The sequence below is a fragment of the Babylonia areolata genome, chromosome 12 (genome assembly GCF_041734735.1).
Source record: "Babylonia areolata isolate BAREFJ2019XMU chromosome 12, ASM4173473v1, whole genome shotgun sequence".
In the NCBI taxonomy this organism is placed as follows: domain Eukaryota; kingdom Metazoa; phylum Mollusca; class Gastropoda; order Neogastropoda; family Buccinidae; genus Babylonia; species Babylonia areolata.
In genome coordinates, this window is record NC_134887.1 from 32,876,270 (window position 1) to 32,897,321 (window position 21,052).

The 21,052-nt window shown below is 43.0% G+C and overlaps 1 protein-coding gene across 1 annotated transcript in view; it reads right to left on the bottom strand.

The window, feature by feature from the left end:
* The window catches only part of LOC143287900 (sacsin-like), a 109,866-nt gene that overhangs the window by 45,664 nt on the left and 43,150 nt on the right, over positions 1–21,052 (bottom strand). Inside the window, exons 19-27 of the mRNA XM_076596141.1 lie at positions 18,216–18,322; positions 16,210–16,320; positions 13,928–14,152; positions 12,449–12,596; positions 9,956–10,126; positions 8,075–8,394; positions 5,830–5,970; positions 3,497–3,840; positions 93–775 (exon numbers count right to left, since the gene is read on the bottom strand). Of these exons, the coding sequence (XP_076452256.1) occupies positions 93–775; positions 3,497–3,840; positions 5,830–5,970; positions 8,075–8,394; positions 9,956–10,126; positions 12,449–12,596; positions 13,928–14,152; positions 16,210–16,320; positions 18,216–18,322 (2,250 nt within the window). The remainder of the gene's footprint in view (positions 1–92; positions 776–3,496; positions 3,841–5,829; positions 5,971–8,074; positions 8,395–9,955; positions 10,127–12,448; positions 12,597–13,927; positions 14,153–16,209; positions 16,321–18,215; positions 18,323–21,052) is intronic.

The following is a 21,052-nucleotide window of genomic DNA, read 5'->3' on the forward strand; positions in this document are numbered from 1 at the left end:
TCACAAACAAACCAAATACCCCCCCCACCCCCCACCCCTATCCTCCTCTCCCCCTCCCGCCCCCCCAAAAAAAAATACCACCACCACCTGACCTTCCTGGGCTAACTTCTGCAGACGACCCTGCAGACCGGGCGGATCTTGGACGCAGCACAGCTGATGCCGAAGGCCGGGTAACAGACGCAGGTCTTCGTCATCTTGACCCCGGCACACGTACAACCTATGACCTCGCCACGCATGGAACGAGCCGTCAGCTGCCGGAAACAGGAGCAGGCCCTGCAGCAAGGCAGGGTGGGAATGCCGGCACAGGTAGTTGAGGAGGAGATGCTTTTGCTGGGCGGTGAGGGAGCTAGACCACCTGGCATCACCCTTCATCACCTCGCTCAGTAGTTCTGGACACACCACCCTCATGCCCTCCGACCCTGCCACTTCCCCATCTCCCATGGTGGAGAGCCGCTCAGACAGAGCTGCGCTGGGCGGCGGTTCCATCCTCAGACCTTCCATGGCGTGCCGTGGGAGGCGGACCAGCTTGATGTCGCAGTCCATCAACGCTTGCACCACTGCCTCCTCCGAAGGGTTGTCAAGGTCGTTGGCAGGGGAGGCAATCAGAATGGCGTCTCGCCGACAGATCCACAGGCCCCCTCTGACTGGGGTGAAGAACAGAGGGTGGTGAGGGAGTGTGTGGTAGAGGGTGGGGAGGAGGGGGCGCCAGTGGGTGGTGACCTTGTTGGGGTCGGGCCACAGTTGATACAGAGCGTCGGCTGTCAGTAGGGGGGTGCTGGAACACACACACAGCGGCAAAAGGCAAGCGTGCACTGCCCGTTTATTATTGTTACCATTATTATGAGCGCTTATGCCTAATCTTGAAAATAAGCCCAAGGCGTTTACAAATAGAACACACATGTAAATATCAAAAAGGAAAAATTGAACACAAGATACCAAACATTATCAAAAATTATTCACCCCCCCCCCATCCCCCTCCACACCCACAATACACAAAAGCACATGTGCACGCACACACATGAGTTAAAGCACACAATCACAAATAGTACACAATCAAAACTACAACCAACAAATTCTGAAACTATCATTTCAATCACGGTGATGGCGTCTATGTGTGAGAATGCGTGTGGGACAAATGCTGGCTGGCTCACACACACACACACACATACGCTAACACACACACACACTAACACACACACACACACACAGAGTGCACAAAAGAGGATGCATGTGTACAAATACTAACACACAGAGGTGTGAATGGGTACCTGACTTCAGTTGCGGAAGGTCACAATGGCGGAAGGAGAGGACTGGTCCCCGCCTTCCTGTTCTGAGCCCTTGACTTAACGGACATTAATTAACCAGCCAGGTGGCAGTAAAACACTGGGGCCTGTTCAATGGGTTATGGAAAACAACAACAAGCCCAACAGGCTCACAACCCCTCCAAATGGGCAGTGACTACCTCACCGGCAGAGTCAGTACTGTCAGAAAGTGTAAAAACGATGACAAAAGTTATAAGCCACTTATGTAAATAGCAAGCGCGAGAGATGCAGTCCACATAAAGAACAAGAGAAAGACAATACGAGACGAGACAAGACAAGATGAAACAAGATGAGATGAGACAAGACGAGACAAAGACAAGACAAGACGAGACAAAGACAAGACGAGACAAAGACAAGACAAGACGAGACAAAGACAAGACAAGACGAGACAAAGACAAGACAAGACGAGACAAAGACAAGACAAGACGAGGACACAAACAAGGACAAAGACAAGACAAGACAAGACGAGACAAAGACAAGACAAGACGAGGACACAAACAAGGACAAAGACAAGACAAGACGAGACAAAGACAAGACAAGACAAGACGAGACAAAGACAAGACAAGACGAGGACACAAACAAGGACAAAGACGAGACAAGACGAGACGAGACAAAACAAAGAAAGAAAAGACAAAGACAAGATGAGACAAAGATGAGACAAAGACAAGATGAGACAAAGACAAGGACGAGACGAGACAAACAAAGAAAAGACAAGATGAGACAAACAAAGATGAGACAAAGACAAGACAAAGACGAGACAAACAAAGAAAAGACAAGACGAGACAAACAAAGATGAGACAAAGACAAGATGAGACGAGAGAAAGACAAGACAAAGACAAGTCAAGACAAGACTAGAGTAGACAAGACAAAGACAAGACAAAAATCTTTATCTATGAGGGTTAAACATCAGCCCATGTGACTTTTCTTTACATGCTGCCATCACTCATGAGGGGGGTCAAGAAAAAGAGAGAGAGAGAAATAATTAGCCAAAAAGGGATACAATTAATACATATCAAATAGAAAAAAACAAAAACAAAAAAAAGCAAGAACATCTACACTCATCCTTAAAAAAAAAAAAAAAGGGAAGTGCATGTTGAAAAGTGCATGTTGGGGCAAAGAGATGGATATATATATATATATATATATATAGAAGAAAAAAGAATGAATGAATGAACGAAATTTGTTTAATGAGGGAAGTGGAATAAGTAAGGTTGGTTGTTTTTTTTTCATCCAGCCCCCAAGGCAAAGAAATTAAACAAGTACACAAAACAAAATAAAATAAAAACTACAATGATGCTACAACTATCACTACTACCAGTACTGCTGCTACTACTACTACAACTACTGCTAATAATATTAAGTAAATGAAATAATAAGATATATTCCAAGAAAGAAGAGAGAGAACAAAATGATATTGTATCAAGAAAGACAAATTCAAATACTAAAATGGACACTTCACACACACACACGCACACACACACACACACACAAAATACACTTGTATATGCATGAATACATAACCATCCCTAATTATAACGAAAGTTATAATAATAATAATAACAAGAATAATAACAATAATATAAGAAGAAGAACAACAACAACAAATAATAATAACTGTTGTTATTATTATCATTTTCATAAGATAACAGTGCATGGTATTTCATTTCAACATTTCCTAAGAGAGACAGAGAGATACAGAGAAAAAAAAAGAGAGAGAGACAGAGGCAGAAGCATCTAGAGGGTCCTCACAAGCAAATCAAAGTTATGAATCTCATAATGTGTCAGAATTATCACTCTCTTCATTTATTTCTTTGAAAAAGAGAACACCATTTTAAAGACCACCAAGACTGTAAGACACCATCAGCATCTATTTTCTACACACAGCTCGCTAAGGATCTATCCAAATACAAAGATGATGCCTGTTCTCTGGATTCTAACACCACCACTAGACGTAGGGAAAGTGTTCTTTCTTCATATTCCCGATGATGTGATATTTCAAACAGTTGCACTCTCTTTAGCCTCCATATGTTATAATTGATAATAACATCATCATTCACTTTTTTCCACATTCGCGAATGCGCGCATTTGGCCTGAAATGATCAAACCATCTAGATCTGGGAAAAAACAATGCAAACAAACAAACAACAAAAACAAAGAAAAAGCTGTACACACACCTCGCCAAAGACCCAACTTCACCAGAACATCTCCCAGCTAGTTGGGTCAGCAGCACAACGTAAGCCCTCGACAAACTCTCAGACACCAACAACTGGTTCCAGAGCAGAGCGTCATCAGAAAGCTCGTTCTCGCTGCTGCCCTCAGATTCTGTGACTGGCCACTTGACGTGACAGCGGTTCTTGCTCAGCTCAAAGAAGCCATGGACGTGTACTGGCAACCCCGTGGGACTGGGCCGCTCGGGGGGGAGGGGGAGGAAGGAGAAGAGCTGCCCGTGGAATGCCTCTGATGGACTGTCCAGTTTAGCGGCTACCCCCACGTAGGGACGATGGGACTGGCTGTGTCGCTGTGAAACAACAACAACAAAAACAGGTTTATGTCATTGTTGTTGTTGTAGTGTGTTGAGTTGTGTTGTGTTGTGTTGTGTGGTGTGTTGTGGTGTGTGTGTGTGTGTGTGTGTGTGTGTGTGTGTGTGTGTGATTGTGTTCTTCAGTTTAACATATCTTCACACACTGTGATTTTAGACGAGACAAAATCGATGTGCAAATGAGTCAGAAGCTAACATATTGTACAGTGCAAACTTATAATAAAAACAACAACAACAACTGATCTGTGAAGCAAACTTTCAGAAATTTTTAATGACAACAAAGAAATTACCAACAATATCTCAAAATGATTTTTCAAGAAAGCTAAGTGTAAAGGCTTTAACTCTTTCACCACCATAGGCGACTTAGTTGACTCAAGTATGCACTGCCAAAGGCGACTTTTGTCGACATTGTGGGGTCATGTTGATAAGACCTTTTTTCACATTGTAACAAAACTCGACAGCTGTAGCCAGTTTCCCACCAATAGAACGATGGTTAACCTTTGCTCCCTGACCAAGTTTGAAGTGAACAAGTCCATTGTGTTGTTTTGACATAAACCAAAGCCTGCCACTGAGAGCATCGTTTCTAAAACACTTGGCACTGGGGAGTGTCTTTCACACAGAAACTTGGCAGTCAAAGAGTTAAATCTAAAGCCCCATGTTCAGAAAGTTATGCGTTTGAAAGTTTTCCTTCATAGTATCATGTTCCTTGCCATCTTTTCCACCTCCACCCTGTACCTTTCCAAACTGCCCCCCTCTGGACTTAATATGAGTCTATGGGTAGGGCGATCTTTTCCTATGGTTTACAAGTTTTGAACACTTTTAACTTGAATTCTACATGGAATGAGCGAGACATGAATGAGCTGATCTTTTTAGCATTGTTTTTCTAATCAACCCTCTAACATTATTTTTTGTGCTGAGGTGAGTGAGCTGATCTATTTAGCATTGTTCTAATTCTTTCACCGCCAAGTTTCTGTGTGAAAAACACTCCCCAGCACCAAATATTTTAGGAACGATGCCCTCAGTCACAGGCCGCAGTTCATGTCAAAACAACACAATTGACTTGTTCACTTCAAACTCATCCAGTGGGCAAAGGTTAGTCATTGTTCTATTGGCAGGAAACTGGCTGTCCAGCTTTGTTACAATGTGGAAAATGGTTTTATCAACATAACCCCTCGATGTTGACAAAAGTCACCAATGGTGGTGCACTGTCTAGTCATCTAAAGTTGCCTACAGCAGTGAAAGAGTCAATCAACCTTTTTAACACTATTTTGTGAGCTCTTTGACTGGCTTTGAGAAGTGATGGGCACTCCTTCTTGAAATGACCTCTTTGCAGTCACTGGGTGGGAAGCAACACAATGTCATTCTTCCTCTTCTACAGTTTCTCCACCTTACTGTTCACATGTATTTATAAGTTTTGGTGGTTGTTTTTCTCTGTGAATCAGAGTTAGGCACATGTGTGAATGACCAGTGTGTCTCAGTGCTTTGGTCTGCCCTCTGCACAAGACTGAGCAGTCACTACATAAGTACTTATTATCATCATCATCTGATCTGGTGCATGTACCTGGCAAAGAAAGAATATCCTGACTTTTATCAACAGTTGTCTGTGGCGTATTTGTAAGATCCGTTGGCCAGACAAAATAAGAAACGAGGACCTGTGGCAAAGAGGGGGACAGGAACCAGTGGAGAAACAGATCCTGATACGAAAGTACGGATGGATTGGCCATACATTGAGGATATCACCATCCAGCACTACACGCCAGGCCCTGACCTGGAACCCCCGAGGGAGAAGGAAGAGAGGACGGCCTTAAAACAGTTGGAGGCGGGACACTGAAGCAGAGCTGAAGAGGCTGGGATCCAGCTGGAGGGATGCAGAAAGGACAGCCCAGAGTCGAGTTCAGTGGAGAAACGTCGTTAATTAATGGCCTATGCTCCACAGGTAGTGAAGGACCTAAGTAAGTAAGTATGTACCTGGCAGAGATCACGGAGGTCCATGGACATGTCGTTCAGCCCCTGGTGGTAGTGAACCACAACCCAGTGCTCCTGGTCACTGTGCTCACTGCCAGCTTCCATGAAGCATCTGTCCACCCTCAGGTAACTGCAGCTGTGCACCTGTCAACATGTCAACCTTGCAAGTCACGCCCCTCGGGTATATGGCAGACGGGTGAAGAACAACACACGCATGGCAAGGTAGGAAGGATGAAAGGAAGGATAAAGTGAAGGAAAAATAGGAAAGATGGGTGGATGAAAGGAAGGAAGGAAGGAAGGAAAAGAGGGACAGAAGGAAGAAAGGTAGGAAGGAAGGAAGGTAGGAAGGAAAGGAGGGACGGAAGTAAGAAAGGTAGGAAGGAAGAAAGGTAGGAAGGAAGAAAGGTAGGATGGAAAGGAGGGATGGAAGGAAGAAAGGTTGGAAGGAAAGGAGAGATGGAAGAAAGGTAGGAAGGAAAGGAAGGTAGGAAGGAAAGGAAGGTAGGAAGGAAAGGAGGGACAGAAGGAAGAAAGGTAGGTAGGAAGGAAGGTAGGAAGGAAAGGAGGGATGGAAGGAAGGTAGGAAGGAAGGAAGGTTGGAAGGAAAGGAGGGATGGAAGGAAGGAAGGTTGGAAGGAAAGGAGGGACGGAAGGAAGGAAGGAAGGTAGGAAGGAAAGGAAGGTAGGAAGGAAAGGAAAGGAGGGACGGCAGGAAGAAAGGTAGGAAGGAAAGGATGGTAGGAAGGAAAGGAGGGATGGAAAGAAGGAAGGTTGGAAGGAAAGGAAGGTAGGAAGGAAAGGAAGGTAGGAAGGAAAGGAGGGATGGCAGGAAGAAAGGTAGGTAGGAAGGAAGGTAGGAAGGAAAGGAGGGATGGAAGGGAGGTAGGAAGGAAGTTAGGAAGGAAGGAAGGAAGGGGTTAAAGGTGAAAGGTGAACAGAAACAAACCTGAACAGACCTGCAAGTGCCTGACACCCACCCCCTTTGTGTGCAAGACACATGCTGATCATTGCATCATACGCACGTTGTAGATCCTGTAATCTATGTCAGCGTTAGATGGCTGTCTTTGAAAATCTAGCGTGGCCAGGAAACGCGGAAGAAGAAGAAGAAGAAGAAGAAGAAGAAGGATGGCTGTCTATGTGGCTGGATAAAAACTGTCCTTCATGCAAAAACCAAAACCCACCCACATGTACAGGTGAACGAGAGAGCTGCTGCCCACAGGACGCAGAGGAAGAGGAGGAAGAAGAAGAAGAAGAAGAAGAAGAATCATCATCATCATCATCATCCCCATCATCATCACTGTTGTCGTTGTCATTGCCATCATCATCATCATCATCCATATCATCATTATCTACATCATCATTGTACACATCATTATAACATCATCATCGTCCACATTATCATTATACACACTGTCATCATTACCATCATCATCATCATCATTTACATCATCATCATCAGCAGCAGCAGCAGCATCCACATCATCATCATCATCCACATCATCATCCCCACTGTGCACCCAAGCATCCCTCTCAACCATCCCCCCCACACACACACACACACACACCTCCTCCTCCTTAGGACTGGCCTTCATTATCATCATCATCATCAGTGTCCAGGTCATCCTCATCAGCATCCACAGTATCATCATTGTCATCATCGTCATTGTTATCATCACCGTCCACATCATCATCATCCTCATAATCATCCACATCCACATCATCATAATAATATTTATCATCCACATCATCATAATCCTCCCCCTCCCCCTCACATCATCACAATCATCATGCACATCCACATCATCATAATCCTCCTCCTCATCATCATCATTCACATCATCATAATCATCATGCACATCCACATCATCATAATCCTGATCCACATCCTCCTCCTCCTCACTGTCATCCACATAATCCTCCTCATCATCACTGTCCGCATCATAATAATAATCATCATCTATGTCATCATAATCGTCATTCACATCCTCATAATCCTCCTCCTCCTCCTCCACATCCACATAATCCTCCTCCTCCTCCTCCACATAATCCTCCTCCTCCTCCACATCCTCATAATCCTTCTCCTCATCATCATCCACATCCTCCTCCTCATCCACATAATCCTATTCCTCATCATCATCCACATCCTCATAATCCTCCTCCTCATCCACATCCTCATAATCCTCCTCCTCCTCCTCATAATCCTCCTTCTCTTCCTCATCATCCTCCACATCACCACCACCCCCCTCACCTCCTCCTTAGGACAGGCCTTGTTGGCTGTGCTGATGGCCGACGTGAAGTTCCCCCGGTTCTCTCGCACAGCGTCGACACATGCCTCGTTCAGCGCCACACTGAACTCCAGCCTGGCGGCACGGGACGGAAGAGGCCCATGGTCGCAGCTGTAGATCTCGATCCGCTCCAGGTGCTTGAGGAAGAGCAGCATGGTGCTCACCTCCCCTCGCAGGGCCTGCTTCAGCTGCTGCATGCGTTCATGCGTGTACAGCGTGTCCGACAACTCTGACCTCGCTTGTCGCAGTGGGAACCAGAACACTGTGCCGTTAAATTCTTTTTCTGAAAAAAAAAACAACCAAAAAAACCCACAAACAATAAAACTCTACAAACAACAATACAGTATGTGATATGGAATTTGAAAAAAATGTCGGGGGGGAAAACACTGAGGGGAATTAGAAGTATTGTTCAGGCACAGGCACACACACAGGCACACACACATGCACACACACAGGCACAGAGACAGAGACCCACACACACACAGACACACAGATGAAGGCACAGACACACAGACATAGACACAAACAGACACACACACAGACACTCACACACACACACACTAAAACACTCACACACACACCACACCACACCATACCACACGACACACACACACACACTGTTATTTCTTATTTTGAGATCTAACAACATTTAACACTGCAGAAGCTGACAATTATTTCAAAGAAAATATATGATATGATTCAAAGCTGGAAATATGTAACAAGCTCAGTAGCAAAGATGGGAAAATGCTCACTTAAGTGGTACATTTTCTCATAGTCTAATCAAGGTATTAAATATATATATATATATATATATATATATATGTGTGTGTGTGTGTGTGTGTGTGTGTGTGTGTATATATATATATATATACACATATATATATATAAGTTTCTGTAGTTTCTTTCTGTTCGAGAGCATACAGAGTGCTTCTAACATACCAGGCAATTTATTTTTCAGCAAATCTGTGTGGTCAACATAAAGACTGGTTTTCTCAATTCCCACTAAGGAATGGTTGAGATGGATGAACAGTAATATTCTTTACATCAGCTTTAGAATCCCCGTGGAGTCTTCAGTGAATGTACTGATAAGACTTTAAAGACTGAATTCTTCTGGCCTCTTTGCAAAATCCTTGTCCAATTTTAGCTCTACTTCTTTCTTTTATATAAAATATCATACACTGACTTCTTAAATGTTCTAACAACATGAATATGTATGAGCAGATGTGTGAATGTATGTCTTGCATGTGTGTGTGTGTGTGTGTGTGTGTGTGTGTGAGAGAGAGAGAGGGAGAGAGGGAGAGAGAGAGAGCTGTGAACAAAATGAAATATTCTTTTCAAACAGTCAACAAAAATGAAATAAAATAAACACAACCAAGTAGACAATTTTGTCAATAAACAGAAATAAAGCTAGAATATAAAGAAGCATACATCCAAGGCAAGTAATCAACATAAAATCAGAGTGAAAATGGGCAATACACAGTGCACACACAACCACACACACACACATGCACGCACACAAACACACACACAGAAACACACATATACACAAATATATTACGCACAAACACCAAACTGCAGTCTCATAACCTGCCACTACCCATACATGCACGCACCCAGGGCCCACCCTCTATCAAAACACACGCTCGAATATACTGACATGCACACATGCATTCATACTTCCAACAGCAGTCACACATTCAACACATCTTGTACCATCTAAAAAAAACTTCTCTCTTTTTTTTTTTTTTTTTTGTTAAACAGATGTGGCTCAGAGTACAGGGATCAGTCGATACGCTTTGACGCCTCCTTGAAACCGAAGCTGAAAAACTGAAACTGAAACTTGCCTGTCAGTGAGCGTGGACCCAGCTGGCTCAGCAGGGGAGACAACGCGTGCTGCATGGCCTGCCTTTCTGCCGCAGGCAGGCTGACCAGCTGGTCCATGTAGATGGTCTGTTTCTCCTCTTGGAAAGGGTCCATGAACAGCCAGCGTGTGCCGCTAATGATGACCGGGTGGTCTGCAACACGGCAAGGAGGCTTTGGAACACACTGGACGTCAGACAAGACACCTCGGGTTAAATGCTTTACTGACGGGCGCAATAGCCGAGTGGTTAAAGCGTTGGACGTTCAATCTGAGGGTCCCGGGTTCGAATCTCGGTATCAGTGCCTGGTGGGTAAAGGGTGGAGGTTTTTCCGATCTCCCAGGTCAACATAATTATGTGCAGACCTGCTAGTGCCTGAACCCCCTTTGTGTGTATACGCAAGCAGAAGATCAAATACGCACGTTAAACATCCTGTAATCTATTTCAGCATTAAGATCAAATACGCACGTTAAACATCCTGTAATCTATTTCAGCATTCGGTTGGTTATGGAAACACAAAAACTTACCAAGCATGCACACCCCTGAAAACGGAGTATGGCTGCCTATGTGGCAGGGTAAAAACGGTCATAGACATAAAAGCCCACTCATGTACATATGAATGAACGTTGCAGCTCACGAACCAAGAAGAAGAAGAAATGCTTTATTGAAGGTCTGATAGCCTTTCATGGCCATCAGGGCAGTGAATTCATATCCACTGTGTCTAGAACTCAGCACAAAATGGCAGGGCAGTGAATTCATATCCACTGTGTCTAGAACTCAGCACAGGACGGCAAGGCAGTGAATTCATATCCACTGTGTCTAGAACTCAGCACAGGACGGCAGGGCAGTGAATTCATATCCACTGTGTCTAGAACTCAGCACAGGACGGCAGGGCAGTGAATTCATATCCACTGTGTCTAGAACTCAGCACAGGAAGGCAGTGAATTCATATCCACTGTGTCTAGAACTCAGCACAGGAAGGCAGTGAATTCATATCCACTGTGTCTAGAACTCAGCACAAAACGGCAGGACAGTGAATTCATATCCACTGTGTCTAGAACTCAGCACAGGATGGCACGGCAGTGAATTCATATCCACTGTGTCTAGAACTCAGCACCGGACAGCAGGGCAGTGAATTCATATCCACTGTGTCTCAGCTGGGCCCAGTCCTCTCCTTCCACCACTTCAGCCTTCCCCGACCAAAGTCAGGTGTCCATTCACACCTGGGTGGAGTGAGGAAAAGTCAGAGTACAGAGCCTTTCCCCAAGGACACAACACCATGCTGAAACAGGGACTGGAACCCTGATCACTGGTGAACACTGGATCACAAGTCCAGCGCCTAACCAACTCTGCCACAGCAGCTTCAGATAAGATCTATGAGGTAATTATATCATTCTCTGACATCTTCTTGTCATGTGTAACAATACTTTCTGTTAACTGATCCACAATATCCACAAAGTTGGTATCTTTTGCCAAGCTGACATTGTTGAAACTACACCATAGCCTCACATTTCTTGAGTACAATCCTTATGCTGCATATGGGGCCTCAGTTGTTTTTTTTCTCTTATTTTCAGACCAAGCCATTTCGTTTCACAGAATATTTTCACTTTCACTCACTGTATGAGGCTGGTTGAAAAGACAAGACGTGGTCTTGATAGTGAAAAGTGTGTATACACATGCAGAAGATCAAATACACATGTTAAAGATCCTCTAATCCATGTCAGCATTTGGTGGGGTATGGAAACAAGAACATACCCAGCATGCACACGCCCCAAAAATGGAGTTTGGCTACCTTCATGGTGGAGTAAATAAACAAAATGATCATACACGTGAAGTGTTATGTGTCTGTGTGAGTGTATGTGTGTGCTTGACTAAACCCTGACTGAATGACACAGGAAACAAATGATGAGCACCCAATGGCAACTCTCAGTTGGATCTACCCAGGTAGGCAGCCTGTTGTGCAAACGGCTCTGTGTTTATAAAGCACTTAGAGCTTGGTCTTTGATCAAGGACTGGCACTATATAAGTATTCATATCATCTTCATCATCATCAAATACTGGAACAGATACTGAAGAAAACTGGGTTGTGTACCCTTTCTTGAAACATTCATAATAATAATGATCATCATCATCATCATCATCATAATGTGCATTTTCATAACATTCACCCTGTGGCTCTGAGCACATTTAGCAATACATGTAGTATGAATGATACACAGGTATATAACAATAAAAAATTTCAAGACACAAACTCGCTAAAAAAAAAAGCCTTTTCAAAAACATTGTAACATCTCTCATAACTCACATACCCCTACCACCTCAGCCCTACTCCAAACAAACACATGCACACACACACACACACACACACACATAAAGTAACATATGTACACTATGTGCAGGGTCACAAATACATTAATAGAGAAAAGACAACAACAACAAAAACCACTCAAAAAGCAAACAGAAGAATCAAACACCAACCTGTCAGATGAAAGACGGATTTGAACCCCAGCCCAAAGCGACCGACTGTGAGTGGGTCTTTGCGCTTGATGCTCTTACCCAGCTGACGGATGCCTTTCCAATCCTCCTCAGTAAAATGGGCATCGTTGTAAACAGTCAGACCTGGCATCTGCACACACAGTATAGTGTAGTGTAGTGCGGTGCGGTGCGGTGTAGTGTGGTGTGGTGTGGTGTGGTGCGGTGCAGTGTGGTGTGTAGTGTGGTGTGGTGCGGTGCGGTGCAGTGCGGTGTGGTGCAGTCTGGTGTGGTGTGTATGTGGTGCGGTGCAGTGTGGTGTATAGTGTGGTTTGGTGCGGTGCAATGTGGTGTGTAGTGTGGTGTGGTGTGGTGTGGTGTGGTGCGGTGCAGTGTGGTGTGGTCTGGTGTGGTGTGTAGTGTGGTGTGGTGTGGTGTGGTGTGGTGTGGTGTGTAGTGTGTTGTGGTGCAGTGTGGTGTGTAGTGTGGTGTGGTGTGGTGCGGTGCAGTGCGGTGCAGTGTGGTGGTGTGTAGTGTAGTGCGGTGCGGTGCTGTGCGGTGTGTAGTGTAGTGTGATTTGGTGTGGTGTAGTTTAGTGTAGTGGTATTGTGTAGTGTAGTGTAGTGTAGTGTAGTGTAATGTGGTGGGTATGGTATATAATGTAGTGTAGTGCAGTGTAGTGTGCTGGGTGTGGCATATAATGTAGTGTAGTGTAGCAATGTGGTATGGTGCAGTGTGGTGTTGTCTGTAGTGCAGTGTAGCATAGTCTAGTGTAGTGGTGTGCTTGCATCTGTGTGTGAGTGTGCCTGAACACATGCATATATACATATGTGCATGCATGCATGCATGCATGTGCATGTGTGTCCGCAAGTACGTGTTCAGCTAAACACCCACTGCCATAACAGTCAAACTGCAGCCCAATTAGTCGGGACAGCAGTTGTGTTTGGACACAACTGTCACACAATCATACCCAACAGAAGCCTGAGATGAGCTGAACAGAATAAGAAAGGGAGATGATGCGTTCTCAGATTCTTTCCCAACGACAGCTTCCTTCCCTTCTTTTTGTCCCTTCCCCTTTCACCCTTGCCAGTTCAGTTCACGCTATGTAAAATCCCTCGTCTGCAGTGACCCTGACACACAGTCATAGTAACATCACTGATGACATCATCAAAAGAAAGGAAATAACCCTGGCAGGCTGAAAATTCACTGGTTTGAACTAGAGAGGTATATCTCCGCAGCGTTTTCTCAGTTTGGGGGGCTGATTGTCGTTCGTGATATTGATTTAGGTCTTGAAACACCACTTTCTATTCCTTATCTTTCTGCCAACACTCATGGGGTTTTACCTGATAAGACTACAGCAAGCATATACATTTGCACACGCACACATAAATGGGTGCAAGTAAGCATGCACACACACACACACACACACACACACACACACCAAAACGACGCCAGCCACGCAGGCTGCGTCAGTTGCAGTCTTACCGAGAAAACATCAACCAGAGGGGGGGACCAGTCTGCAGAGGCAGACAAAGGCCTCTGCCCCTTGCTGGATTTCCCACGGTGCTTGCCGGACGGTTCGGGTCCCTGCTGTGACACTGCACGTGTCCTGTGTGTCTGTGGTGCCTCTGACGTGATCTCCTTGGGGGCTGTGACAGACAGGATCTTCACCACCCTCGCTCCTGCGTCCTCTGCATTCTGGAACATCTCCTGCAGGCAATAACAAAGACGAGAACAACAATAACAACATCATCATCATCAACATCATCATCATCGACATCATTTGCAACACCGAGAACAATGACAACAACATCGTCATCAACATCATCATCATCATCATTTGCAACACTGAGAACAACTATAACAACTTCCTCATCAATATTGTCATCATCGTCATTGTCGTTATTAGCAACAACGAGAACAACAGTAGCATCATCATCACTATCATCACCCTCAACATCATTAGCAACAACAGTAACAACATCATCATCATCATTTGCAACAAAAACTACGAGAACATTAATAGCAACATCATCATCGTCATCATGAGCAGCAGCAGCAACAACAAGAACAACAATAACAACATCAGCATTATCATCACTGTTGTCCTCATCATCATTAGCAACAATGAAAACAACAACATCATCATCATCAACAACATCATCATCGTTGTCATTGTCATCGTCAGCGACAGCAACAATAACATCATCATCATCACCATGATTATGCTGATAATCAGCATTATAATTGCAATGATAATAATGATCAAAATCGTAACAAAAATAACAATAGCAATCATCTGTTGTCGTCATCATCATCATGATGATAACACTATTAATGTGCATTCATATAGCACTTACCTTGCGGCTCTAGGCATGTTGAACAAAACTACCTGTGGCATGAATCAGTTTCAGTCTCAGCTGAAGGTGTCAAAGCTTGCAGACTGATCCATGTATGTTACATTACATATGTAGGAAAGAAAGGAAGAAGAAGAAAAAAATGCAGATACCTGATCTTCGTATGAAGCCAATCAGCCAACTAGGCCTTGAGAGCCTAGGCTAGGTTTATATAAAACAGTAAGTTGATTAACATAAAAAATGATATGTTTTTTTTTAATTAAAAGTTAAATTAAAAAAAAGAGCAAAAAATTAAAATGCAAAACCTATTTTCAAAAAAAAAAAATGAATAGGGTACTAGAGTATAAAAAGATATCTAAAATACAGAATGTTTAAAGCTCACAAAAAGTACCATTTCAAACCAGTGTAACATCACCAATTCAAAATTCAATGCAAACAGTTACTTTTACTAGCCATGATTTTTTTCCTCCATCTTTTATATTTTTGTTTGGTTAAACAAGCACATCAACAAACAACGGAGTGTAGAAGAAACAAATATCAATATATTTGGTTTTATCACAGTTATTTACAGTAACATGCTTTTTCATATATCTGAAATCCAGTTTTTACATGTTAGAAAAAAGCACTAAGAAATGGCAATGTGTTATATTCATTTTACAATAGTATATGAATTTTCTTTTCTTTCTTTCTTTCTTTCTTTTTTTTTTTTTTTTTTTTTTTTTTTTGCAAAACTGGATACTACTACAGACAAGGAAGACAGAGAAAGAGGTGGGAGGATAATGTCCAAGGACAGACAGGAATGAATCTGGCGGAATCCCAGAGAGCGGTGGTGGACAGAGATAGGTGGGGAAGAGAATGGTGGTGGTGATGTCTTCATTGGGCGCCCCAACGACATCAGCTGAAGTCAAGGGATAGGTAACAGGGAACATGATCAGATCAAAAACATCACCTTGCAGGTAACATGATCAGATCAAAAACATCACCTTGCAGGTAATATGACCAGATCAAAAACATCACCTTGCAGGTAACATGACCAGATCAAAAACATCGCCTTGCAGGTAACATGATCAGATCAAAAACATCACCTTGCAGGTAACATGATCAGATCAAAAACATCACCTTGCAGGTAACATGATCAGATCAAAAACATCGCCTTGCAGGTAACATGATCAGATCAAAAACATCACCTTGCAGGTAACATGATCAAAAACATCACCTTGCAGGTAACATTATCAAAAACATCACCTTGCAGGTAACATGATCAGATCAAAAACATCACCTTGCAGGTAACATGATCAGATCAAAAACACTGCCTTGCAGGTAACATGATCAGATCAAAAACATCGTCTTGCAGGTAACATGATCAAAAACATCACCTTGCAGGTAACATGACCAGATCAAAAACATCACCTTGAAAATTTGTCCGTTGTCTGGGTACTCCTGCAGAATGTCTTGGATGTTCTCCAGCAAGCTGACCATTTCAAAGCCCATCCGCCGAGGACCACCCCCACCTCCCCTGTCCTCTTCTTTCCCTCTCCATCCTCCCTCCGATGCCTCTCCAGCCCAGGCATCTGGTCAGGAATAGATAAAACTAAATTCACGATGATTTTGTGTGCTCTTCTGAAAAGCCACAAATTAACATTAAAGAGCAGATAAAACTCACGACGACTTCATGTGCTCTTCAGAAAAGCCACAATTTAACATAAAAGAGCAGATAAAACTCACAATGAATTTGTGTGCTCTTCTGAAAAGTCACAATTTAACATAAAAGAGCAGATAAAACTCGCAATGACTTTGTGTGCTCTCCTGAAAAGCCACAAATTAAAATCACAGAGCAGATAGAACTCACAACGACTTCATGTGCTCTTCAGAAAAGCCACAAATTAAAATCAAAGAGCAGATAAAACTCGCAATGACTTTGTGTGCTCTCCTGAAAAGCCACAAATTAAAATCACAGAGCAGATAAAACTCACAACGACTTCATGTGCTCTTCAGAAAAGCCACAAATTAAAATCACAGAGCAGATGAAACTTGCAATGACTTTGTGTGCTCTTCAGAAAAGCCACAAATTAAAATCACAGAGCAGATGAAACTTGTAATGACTTTGTGTGCTCTTCAGAAAAGCCACAAATTAAAATCACAGAGCAGATGAAACTTGCAATGACTTTGTGTGCTCTCCAGAAAAGCCACAAATCACAATAAAAGGGCAGATGGAATTCACAATGAGCTTGTGTGCTCCTCTGAATAGCCATAAATTAAAATCAAAGAGCAGATAAAACTCACAATGACTTCATGTGCTCTTCTGAACACCAACAAACAATGAATACAGAAAAAATATGCCTCTCCTCAAACACCTGAACTGAATTCATAAATACAAAGACAAAACAAAAGGTGTTTTCTGCAAAATGACCACCATCTGTTTTTTTTTGTTTTTTTCATCGAAGGTTAAAACCTCTTTCAGGTACCAAGGGAGTGAATTCATCTGCCATAGTCAGGTGCTCATTCACATCTATGTGGAATGAGGAAAATTAGAGTTGAGTGAGTTTTGGAAGGACACAAAACCATGCAACAAAAAATACAAAAAAAAAAAAAAAAAAAAAAAGGAGGAGGAGAAGAAGAAAAAATAATTTTTGAACCCTGATTTTCAGTAAACACTGCATCAGAACTATAACACCTGACACATCACCTACTGAAAAACGATACAAGTTTTCAGCAAAATGACTCTTTTTTTCTCTCTTTTTTTGTCATAGCTTTTTTTTTTCTTTTTTTTTCTTTTTTGCCATAGCCTCACACCATTTGACTGGCCACTTTACATTCACAAATCCTTAAACCGATCCAACAATCTTCTACTCTGCTTAACCCCTACCGCTTGCCTCCTATCCCCTGAAGTTTGAATTGAGGCATAATGACAGAATGAGTGACATGCAGCACAGCTACCATCATCATAAAATTGATGACATTTGCCGGTATCTCGATGTTTGATAAACCTTTTTTAACGGAAAAGCCAAACCGTTAAGCATGGTTACCTTCATAAAAATGTGAATTACTACACAAGTTAATATATTTGTTTTATTCAATGTAACACATAATAAACTTCTTTTTTTTTCTCATATACACACACACGTTATACATCTACACTCCTTATACTATCGCATTTTCATTGAACCTTAAATATTATTCTGCATTATGATACTTAAACGTAACTGCTTACAAGTTATGGTGTTCCAGAAATGTTTTTCTCACTGCAAATCTAAGAGAGGTGTTTGAAAAACTGAAGACAATTACTAAACCAGCCTTGCAGAAGTGGGCACACAAAAAGAAAGTGAATTTCAGTTTCAAGAGTGTGTTTCAACAAAATGATCTGTTCTAGCTTTCTTGTATCCTTGGATGTGTGCGTGTTTTTCCTTTCAACTTACCGCTCTTCTGCTTCCTTTCAGCCTTTCGCCTTGAGGAGGCTGACATTTTGGCTGGGTGGCAAAATTCAAGGGGGACTTATTTCCCCCCGACCCTGCCAACTCTGCACCTGCACACAGTCAAATTATACAAGCTTTATCTCATTTGATGAGGGTCCTATAATCAAAACACACCTTTCTCTGTCAGTGTGTGTGTGTGTGTTTGTGTGGGTGGGTGGGGGTAAGGGGTAGTGTGGTGGGCAAAGGTATGAGATGGTGAAGGGTGTGATTGTGGTGATTTTACGTCTGTTCACAATGTATGTTCTGTGATATCAATTCAATTTTTTATGGTTTAAAGTCTAGTAGCCTTTAACCACTATTAGGGCAGTGGTTTCATCTTGTCCACGGTGTCAAGGACTCAGCATTGAAAGGCAGAACCCAGTCCTCTCAGTTGAAAATCATGCCTGATTTCACATAAACCCAGCGTGTTAGTCAGGCCTTGACTACCTTCCCTTGGTTTGTGTATAACATGAACATAAAATCAAATGAAATAGTTCAACAAAACAAACATATGAATAAATACATCAAAATATAATCAAGTGAAAGAAATGCTAAAGGTGAATAACTGAAACTGAATGATTGAGCATATTTACCCTTGAGGGGTGGAGCAGATATTGCTACAGTACTTATATTATCTGGATAGATCAGCTGTATTTTCACAAGAAAACTGGAGATATAAGTAGCCCATCTGGCTCCAGGAGAATACAGAATGTAGTGAGAATTTATCACCCAGGTACAAGAGTTGGGAAGGAGAAACGAGTGGTGGGAAGGGAAGGAGAGGCTCAGTTTCAGTTTCAGTTTCAAAAGGAGGAGTCACTGCACTCAGACCAATCCAAACACGCTACACCATATCTGCTAGGCGGATGCCTGACAAGCAGTAAAACCTAACTCACATAGTCAGGCCTTGAGAGCATGCATATAATATTGTGTAGCTAGCAAAGTGGATTTCTTCTACAGGATTTTGCCAGAGGACAACACTCGTTGCAATGGGTTCATGTATGTGTGTAGCTAGCAAAGTGGATTTCTTCTACAGGATTTTGCCAGAGGACAACACTCGTTGCAATGGGTTCATGTATGTGTGTAGCTAGCAAAGTGGATTTCTTCTACAGGATTTTGCCAGAGGACAACACTCGTCGCAATGGATTCTTTTTCAGTGCGCCAAGTGCGTGCTGCACATGGGACCTTGGTTTATTGTCTCCTCCAAATGACTAGATGCTCAGTTTGATTTTCCAATTGAACTTGGGAGAAAAGGCAAGATCGGGGTTCAAACCCAGGCCCTTACGGAAACCGTATTAGCGGATAAGTGTCTCAACCATCCTGCCACCTAGAGAGGTGGAAAGGGATGGAAGGAGAGAAAGTGATATCACCAATACCAATCCAGTGAATTCATATTCCTGCAATTCTTGAATCTTTGTGATATCTTTCGAACACTGTTCTTGTTGTTGGTGTTGTTGCAAAGTTCATTTATTTCATCCAGAGAGAACACTAGCTAGGCTTTTAAACACTTCATTTCTGTTCACAACTACTAGGTATTCAGTAGAGTTTCAGTTTCTCAAGGAGGCGTCAGTGTGTTCGGACAAATCCACATGCTCTACACCACATCTGCTAGAAAGATGCCTAATCAGCAGCATAACCCAAAACGCTTAGTCAGGCCTTGAGTGCATGCTTATGTATTTGTGTGCCTATCAGAGTGGATTTCTTTTGCAGAATTTTGCCAGAGGACAACACTTTTGTAGCCAAGTATTCTTTTTCTGTGCGCCAAGTGCCTGTGGAGTGATGGTCTAGAGGTAACGCGTCTGCCCAGGAAGCGAGAGAATCTGAGTGTGCTGGTTCGAATCACGGCTCAGCCGCCGATATTTTCTCCCCCTCCACTAGACCTTGAGTGGTGGTCCCGTGTGCAGCATGCACTTAGCGCATGTAAAAGAACCCACGGCAACAAAAGGGTTGTTCCTGGCAAAATTCTGTAGAAAAATCCACTTCAATAGGAAAAACAAGTAAAACTGCACGCAGGAAAAAATACAAAAAAATGGGTGGCGCTGTAGTGTAGCGACGCGCTCTCCCTGGGGAGAGCAGCCCGAATTTCACACAGAGAAATCTGTTGTGATAAAATGAAAATGAAAATGAAAAATGAAAATGAAATGCTGCACACTGGACCTCCATTTTATTGTCTCATCCAAATGACTAGATGCTCAGTTTGATTTTCCAGTCAAACTTGGGAGAAAGGGCGAGAGTGGGAGTGGAACCCACACCCTCACTATTGGCAGCTGAACATCTCAACCATTCTGCCACATTCCTGCTCAGATTCAGTGCAGAGCTAGAGAAGTCTTCACAGAGAGAGAGTTACAGGAAGTGATGGGGGTTGTCACTGATGCACTGGCATGGAAAGTGCCTTGAGGCGGAGACAGAGAGTGGTGCTGTCAGCCTGGGATGGGATGATAGATCGTCTGCTAAGCTACAGAGATACCGGCTAAGGGAGCGAACTCTTGCTCAGTAAGGATAACTCTTGAGAGACACGAAAATTCTTCCGGGATGGTTGCCATGGGGCGAAATCACTGATCAAAAATAGATCTCTTTTACAACTGGTAAACTTGATCACTTCTTGTGCAGTATTATGTCAGTATATTACGATGACGTCGGAAGTTATTTTTAGGGTTGCTGCAATCCTTTGTGCTTGCAATACTCCACACCAACATGAAATAAAACTAAATCACTTCTTCACGAATCTCCAGTATTGTTCGGCCTTGGTCTGTTAGTTCTGGATTAAGTTACCAGGTCGGTCATGCTGTGTGGCCTTTCAAAAC